This window comes from Corvus kubaryi, unplaced genomic scaffold (genome assembly GCF_017639235.1).
Source record: "Corvus kubaryi isolate FWS band 111438036 unplaced genomic scaffold, C.kubaryi_AGA036_p1.0 69, whole genome shotgun sequence".
NCBI classification, from domain to species: Eukaryota; Metazoa; Chordata; class Aves; order Passeriformes; family Corvidae; genus Corvus; species Corvus kubaryi.
Window position 1 is genome coordinate 1,866,425 of NW_024582057.1, and position 8,210 is coordinate 1,874,634.

Consider the following 8,210-nt stretch of genomic DNA (forward strand, 5'->3'; position numbering starts at 1 on the left):
GCTTTCTATTGAGGTGGGGATAGAACTTCTGCCTGCTCTCCCACCCTCTGAGAACAGGGAAGGATTTGCCCTGGGTAACAGCTGCAAAGGCATGAAGTCATCTGTGTCCATGTTTTTGCTTCCATATGCACTGCACCTTCACACCTGCCCCTGGCTTTGGCAGCTGCTTGGCAGGAGCCCCCATACGCTTCAAAAACACCAAAACCCCCCAAAAAATCCTGGCGGCACCTGAAGCTCTGGGACAGCTCACAAGGCACTGCTGGTGATATTGGCTTCTACTTACCTGGTGAGCCTGGCCTGCACTAAAACCAAGAAACTGCTTCCTCGTTAAAGCTGGAGAAGGCAATGTCCTTTTACGTGATGGCTACCCCAGTGCTGTGATGCTCCTGCCAGGATGGACCCCCCAATCTCTGAACAGACACATCAGAAGCCAGGGAAAGTATTGGCTTGTAGCACTATGTCAACCTGCCCCTCTGAGTCCAGGCACTGCCACCCTCCCAAACTCTTCCAGGGATTCAACACCTGCACTGCAGTCCACACGTCACCTGTTTCCGGCCCTGCATGTTTCCAGGGCTGCTGCAGAAGGTAAATAGCAACAGAAGACAAAGCCTTAAAAAACTGATCCTAAATGGATGTATGTTTCAGTCTTATTAAGTTGAAGTATTCTTTCCCGTTACCACATTTTTATGGGAATCTTTCCAACCTGCTGAAAAGACTAAGCAATATTGATTTTTAAATATTCTAAATGAGATATAGATGCTAGACTGCTACAAATATAGACACCAGCACCTCTGAATGAAAAGATAGCCTGTTGAATAAATAATGCATATTTTAAAATGTCTGAATAGGAACTTACAGGATAAACGGTAAGAGCTTCAAAGGAGCCATTGATCTATGGAGTACATAATATGCATGTCAAAAATTATTGGAATATTTATTTACATGACACGTGGCTCAGAAGAAGCCATTATGGCCCTTAAGCAAATTATACATGTTGTGAAAATTATCAAAGTGCTTCTTTTACCAGAAGCAAGTGTATCCTATCAGTTGATAAACACATGATCTTTGCGAAAAAAAAACTCCAAAAGGAAGCAAACGTGAGGCTAAAAGAAGGTTAAAAGAGAAAAGAGGAAAAAAAAAAAAAGAAGAAAATAAAAACCAGCCCTTGTACCATGTCAAAGTGTTCCATGCCCATCAAAGGAAGAAAAGCCCGTGCTGCCCTGCCCCGCATCCTGCGCGGAGCTGCCGTCGCACTTCATGTGGGGAGGGAATGCTCCTGTCTCTATGTGCCAAAGTCCGGGCTGCCAGCTCTTCTCCCTACAGGCCAAGAAATTACAAACAGGGACTAATTCATTCCAGCCACTGCCGTGTCCTCTATTTCGAATTAAGCTGCCAGAAGAGTGCTCTGCTTTCCCAGCCCGTGCCCCTCTGAGTGACACGGGGGACAGGCGGGGAACCGCAACCCACGGGCATCGTTTGCACCTTTGTGTGTGGAGATGCGCTTTTTACGGCTATGCTTATAGGTCCTCAACTGCCTCTGCACAGCCAAGCACGGACTGAAAATAGTCTTGTGTGCCCCCTCATACCTTCAAGCGGAACAAAGAGGGGGAAACATTGCCTTGCAGTACTTAGTGTGCCCAGGAGCCAGGTCCATCACTCACCAGCATCTGGCTGATGGCTTCAGCTGCGTGCTTGTGCCTGGGCACAACACTCAGAAGGGTTTGCACTGCTCCTTCCCCAGTGCTCCGTGGGTGACATGGCTCTTCTCTGGCAGATGTTTGGCTAAGGAGGAGGGATGCCAACTTAGAAAATTCCCCCACACATCCATGTTGCTGTGATCACACTGCAGTTTATGCCATAGCCTGGTCCCTGAGAATTTTTTTTCTGGCTGCGAGGGGGAAAAAGGTTTTTGTCAAGAAGGTATGACCAGGACGGGGCGGCTCAGAGATTGCCTCTGGCCCACGGGATGCTGGCAACTGACTGGCAACTGCCTGCAGCCAAGCTCCCAAGTGCCGTACAGCCCCAGGTGCCCAGTCCTCAGATCAGCTCTGGTGTGCTCCAAGGGCTGGTGCGTGCATGCCTGCTTTGGACATTTGGGAAAGCAGGCTCTACCGGTAGGCAGAGCATGCAAGTTTTCTCTTACCCAGGAATGAGAGTAAAGGGTGGATTTTTTAATGCAGGAAAGCAAGCAGTTGTATGGGGGAATATATTTAGCCAGTGTTTTCACATCACATGTTCTGGGACTGGAGAGCAGAACGTTTTCAATAATGTTTTGGAAGCACGCTATTCAGTACTGCAAACCTTACTACTGGAGAAACCAGTAAATTGTGTTGCATCTAAAACAATTACTTGAATTACTTGTACCATGGTTTCTTCTTTCCAACTGCAAAGGTTTTACAGAAATGTGACTTCTACGGCTATAAAAGCCTTGAAAATACAAATAATAGTAAAGTTCGGCTCTGCATTTGCATAAACCTGTTTATCCTATACATGGTTTATTCATTAACTCTCGGAACGACCAGCAGGACAGCTATGGCATTCCTTATGACCATTTCGCTTGTGGCTGAAAACGCAACTGTTTAAAAGGAACACTACGGAAAGTGAAAATAAATATAATTCCCACGTGAAACAGCAGAAAAAATGCCACAGGAGCTGGCATTTGGCTTTTACATGGAATGAAACTTTCCTGTCACTTGGAAATTTCAGAGGGGAGCCTCAGCACCTGCAAGGATTGGGACCTCCACGCCGGAGCTCACCGAAACAGACGTGCAGCATTAGCAGTGTCCATTGCTGTGCTCTGCAGACAGCATTCGAGTTAGGGACAGAAAATACCTGGCTCCCTCATTTATTCCTCCTAGAGACCATTTTCTAGTCCTTTACAATTTCAGTGTCCCATGAAAAGAGGCTCCTCACAACCTCTACTTGCAGTGTATTTCCCAACCAGCTCCTCCTTAGGAAGGCTTTTCTGGTAATCACCCCAGCTTTCCCCATGCTTCCTTTCTTACCCAAAACTCGCTCCACATAAGAAAGGTGGCAAAACAGGAATGCATTTTACCTGTTTCATCTCCTTGCTTCGATAAAGATAAGTACATGTTGCCACCGGTACAATTGGAAAACTGGAAGTTTGTTGGACAGCCGGTGACTTGCTCAAGGTCACAAAAGAGCCTCAGTAGCAGAGCTGGGAACAGAATTTGGTATCCTAATTCCTAATCTGGCAGCCTCACCACAACTCTCATCACGCAATCAAAAAGCTCCTTTGAAGGAATGCTTTTGTGACTAAGAGAAAATTCAAGGCATTAGCAGAAAGAGTCCTTTTAATTTGCCTTTGTTCAAACATTTACGCCTTTTGCTATATGGAAAACATGATTTAAACAAGATACAGGACTACAGTATGATGAAAGACTCTAGACTTTGAAAAACAAAAAATAATTACGGCTGCATTTAGGACTGTACTGATTCCAGGCATTAGGAAGCAAGTGTTTAGATATTCCTTTCGAGTTTTATACTTAGCATAAGGAATAAGTAAAGACCAGCATCTATAGCGAGCTGGTAAGAGTTTTCGTTTACGCAGGCTTTCACATTTCCAAAAAATACTACATATAACAGGAAAAAATTTCACAGCTTTTTAATTAGACTTCATTTTCTAAAGGTCCTAACTTGTTGCACCACAAGTTTTTCAAAAAGCAAACCCAAATCCTTAAGCTGCTACACTCAACGGGAGATTGCCCTGACCTGAAACAATCCAGGGTTTGGTAGGTTCTTCCTTGAAGAGCAGCTCAGTAACTTACCAGCTCTCCCAGGATATGTCAGCTTTGATATTTAGAAACTCTACAGGATAGTTTTATATTTTAGGACAGCACCTTTTGCTTGCTTCCTTTCCTTTGTAATGGAATACGATAATTTGGCAACAGTGGATAGAAACAAATGAGCGTACTGAGAACCAATGTTACTGAAAAAGTGTATACAAAATAATCTGAGCTGCACAAGCTGAAGTAAGCAGAACACTACAAATATTAATAGGATAAACAAAGAAAATGAATGTAAATTTAAAATGATCCATTGGAAAAAGATGTTTCTTAACACAACAGAAAAATTCCCGAAGTGCAGTAAAAATCCTATTGATAGCATTTTTACTGTCACCAAAGTAGTTGGGAGACTCAGGATGAGAGGTTTGTGACTTAGTTTTACAAGAACATGTATTTTGCTCAGTAAATTACTAAAATTGCAACAGAAGAGCGGGGGGAATACAATGCAGGAAGACCCACTCCCCATCCCTGATCTCCTGGCTCAGCCTGTAAAATGCCTGTGCCTTTAAAGCATTTGCAGTGACAGGAGGCCTTGTGTTTGCAGATGTGTTAGCCACTTCTTGATTTGATCTTTACGCAATTATTTTGATAAAGAAAGCCTTCATCTTGTTGACACTATCACTGTAGCCAATACCTATGGACCCCCATTGTTAATTTCCTTATAAATACTTAATAGAAGTCCTCCCTTGGGCTATAGTACTTTTGACACTTGTATAATCTGAAACAAATCCTCTTTTTTAGTCAAACAGACCATGTTACACACACAGTTGGCTAGCTATTTACAAAGCGCCCAATTAAATCCTACTTAATTCTCCCACTCTGAAAATCCCATTTCACTAGTGCGCAGGCTACTGATCACACAAGATGAGGATCTTTCACTGAGCCTGGACACAAGTTTACAGCCAGCAGGACTTGATTGTACAAGAGCTTGCTGTAAAAATAATTCACCCGTCAAATGCTATATACAAATAGTGAAGAGAATGTGCAAATTCAGAGGATTCAAGAAATAAGCTGAAGAATCACAGTTAAAGACAGGTAAATCTAGTTTAATGTTCACATGTAGTAGTTACACATCACAAAGATTAAACAGGATTTTAACTGTAACATAGCTGCAGTGAAATGTAAATCATTTTGTACTAGAAAAATAATCTTGACGCAGTTATCCGATTTTTGGTCTACTTAAGTTCATTTTAAGATGAATTTACATCACTGATCATAATGACTTTGCCCATGTGCCTTTCTGCAGTTCACTATTAATACTCTTTGGACGAAGGAAACAGCAACTGTTTTTGTCAATGGTTTGCCCTTTGGTTGCAAGCAGAGAACTGTTTTCAGTTTTTAAGCAATTAATAAGCTGTAGGAACACATATTTTCAATAAAACCGTTTGGTGCTAAATGAAGTTCCCAAACAAATTTATTCATCTAATTCAACAGCAGATTCAAAAAAAAAGCTGATTAGCGATCTAAAGCAGTGCCCCCATAATGCAAAAACCTAGATAGAATTCGCTTTTCTATTCTCAGTAAAAAACACTACATCTTACTGCTACTTTTATAGAATGCGCTAAAAACCCCTGTGCCTAAATGACAAAAGTGTAGTCTCAATGTATAATACACTTACAAACATTTTTAAGTCTAGATTGAGGAAAACACGTTGTATGGACTCCAAACAAGTTTATTTGCAATTAGACATCTCATGCAATCATGCAGGACCACTAGCTATAGCTGCAACTTTCGAGTCTAAAGGACATTTGGGGACAAAAAGTCCTAAACATTCAAGGTATTTCCATATTAGCAGCTCCATACTTGAGCTGCCGCTTTCTAAAGAGATATTCCCACAGATTAAAAAAAACATACACACCTTTATAATATTTACAAAAAAATATTTAATTAAAAATATTTTATAATTACAGTAGTCTATTAAAGCATATACTTTTCTCACACTTATAGAACATCTCTATATATACACAGTATGAAATGTCACTCATTTGTCTATACAATATGTAACATTCCTGCAGGGAGAAGAAAGTTCCCTGGGCCCCAATAAAATCCATCTATTTTAAACAATAGATGTCAAATATATCTACAAATGCTCTGGTAGATTAGTAAAGCTTCAAGATTCGGCTGCTCGGTCCCTTAAGAGTTACAAGTTTCTACAGTCTGGTTTAGGCTCGGTCCTCTATCCCGGGGCAGAGTCGCAACTTTTCCCGCTGCCACCGTGGGACACGCCGCCGCTCACAGCTGGCCGGGAACGACGAGAAGAGACGGAACCGGGGGGGGGGGAAGGGGGGAAAGGACACGGGGAGCTGGGGGGGGGGGGGGAGGGGAGGGGACCGCTACGGACGTGCAAAATGGTGAAAAGGCTTGGCTCTGCCGGGGTGAAGCATGGGAACTGCTCGGGGGGTTGGATGGCTCCTTCCTCCGGTGCGGCGAGGCAGGGCCGGGCCCCCCCCCGCCGCCGCCGCCCGCCCCCCGCGTTGCCTCTGCGCGGCGCGGCGCCGCCGCACACCTGTGGGAGAGGAATGAATAGAGGGGGTGTGTGAACCGCTCCGCTCCAGACCGACTGGCGCCACCAACAAAACACAAGACATGCTTGATCAACAACCCAAAACAAACCAGGTCAAACAACAACCGCAGCTCCCAGGCTGGGCCAGGCGGAGGGAGGGATGCGCAGCTGCACGCCGCAGCCAGAGGCGCTCCGGGGGGAAGGGGGGTGTTTGGGGGGGGTGAAAAAAACCTCAACCACCCGGTAATTAGAGAAAATAAAATAACCACCCCGTAATTAAAAATAAAACCCCAAAGCCTTCTGCAAGTATTTCTCGCCGGGCTCTGGTCCCCCTCCGGCAGGCTTCCCGCAGGATGCGGTGCGGCCCCACCGAGCCCGGGCGCTGCGCCGCGGAGGGCTGCGCTCCCCCCACCCGCGGCCCCGTGCCCGCCCGGCACTCACCTGGGGAGCGGCGGTCAGCGGCAGAGGATGCTGTCCCCCGGCTTGTTAACAGAGCCTGCCTGCGCAGCAACCAAACACGGCAAATTAACAACTGGGGAGAAACCACACTGAGACCCCCCCCCCCCCTCCTCCGCGTACCCAGGCACTACCATAGCTCCGTCGAGAGCGCTCAGGGAAGCCCCCCAGGGGGACGGAACGAAGGCGGTGGCCGCAGCGCTGCGGGAAGACCCGGGGGCGCGGGGTGCCGGGGCAAGCCGCTTCCCGTGCCGCCGGGCTGCGGGGGGTCCCGTACAAGGGAGCCGCTCCCCGATTCCCGCCCCCCCAAAGCACGCTGCGTTCCATGTGCACAGCCCCCACAGCCCCTCACACTCGCTACACGGCGCGGAGGCTGGAAAGCGCAGGAACAGCGCGCCTGTCCCCGTGTGTGCAAACACGCCGGCTACAGCTACTCTCTCGAGAGGCTGTAATTACACGGTAGACACCGTGCGGCTGCCTGCCCGCACCGAGGGGATGCGGGCACCCACTGCGCACCGCCGGGGCGTTCCTGCGGCCGTCCGCCCCGTCCCCTTCGGTAACTAAGGCTTCTCGGCAGAACCACGGGGTCGAGAGTGGCGGCGCATCACCGGGGCGCTCCCACGGCGGCCGGCGCTGACCATCGCGCCACACCGCTCCGCATCCCGCTCCCCGCGCTCGTGTGTCACGCACCTCTTACCGGGTCAGTGTTAAGGGCTGTCAGCGGGGTCCTGGGAGTGCCCACGGGACAGCTGCCTGGGTGCAGAGCGGGCGGCGGCGGCTGCTGCCGGAGCAGCGCTGGGTGCGTCTCCAGAGCCAGCTGCAGGTCGAGGATATAGTCGATGACGTGCTGCAGGATCTCCACTTTGCTGACCCTCTTGTTGGGCGGGATGGTGGGCACCAGCTTCCTCAGCCGGCTGTAACAGTCATTCATATCGCACTGCAGGCACAGCGCCGCCGGCTCCTCGCCCGACGGCGGGCCCCCCTTGCAGCCACTGTGCTCGGCCAGGCACCGCAGGGCCGGGTGCCCCCCGCCGCCGCCCGCCACGCCGGGCTGCGCCTTGCGACTGGGGTGCCGGACGGGGCTCACGGCTTTCATGGTGCCTCAAGGAGGGAGGGAAACCTCCCGATCCACCACCGCCGCCTGCTGCTGCCGCTGCGACCTCGGGAAGCCGCGCACGCACCGCCCGCAACGGGAGCGGAGCGCGGCCGCAGCGCCTCGATGGCGTGAACGGCGGCCGCCCCGGGGATGTAACGAGAGGCGCTCGCGGAGCCGCGCAACAACAGCGGCACCACAAACCCACCCCGCTCCAAAAAAAATTTTTTTTCTTAAAATGAAAAGCTCGCGCTCGACAGCCGACCAGCCACAATCACGACCGCCTCTGCCGCCGCCGCTGGCCGCGCCGTCCCCTATATACCGCGGGGCGCGGGCGGGGCGGGCGGCGCCG

General features: G+C 49.1%; 1 protein-coding gene across 2 annotated transcripts; it reads right to left on the bottom strand.

The window, feature by feature from the left end:
- Window positions 1-4,831: 4,831 nt before the first annotated feature.
- On the bottom strand, window positions 4,832-8,159 carry ID4 (inhibitor of DNA binding 4, HLH protein). 2 transcript variants are annotated; one of them, XM_042049145.1, is made up of 3 exons: window positions 7,463-8,159; window positions 6,751-6,809; window positions 4,832-6,312 (listed from the first exon to the last, which is right to left on the bottom strand). In XM_042049145.1, exons 1-2 carry the CDS (start codon window positions 7,859-7,861, stop codon window positions 6,765-6,767), a joined length of 444 nt encoding a protein of 147 aa, XP_041905079.1. In that variant the 5' UTR covers window positions 7,862-8,159; the 3' UTR covers window positions 4,832-6,312; window positions 6,751-6,764. The 2 variants fall into 2 exon arrangements, with proteins under 2 accessions (XP_041905079.1, XP_041905081.1); XM_042049147.1 differs by having other exon boundaries at window positions 7,456-8,159.
- Window positions 8,160-8,210: the final 51 nt, after the last annotated feature.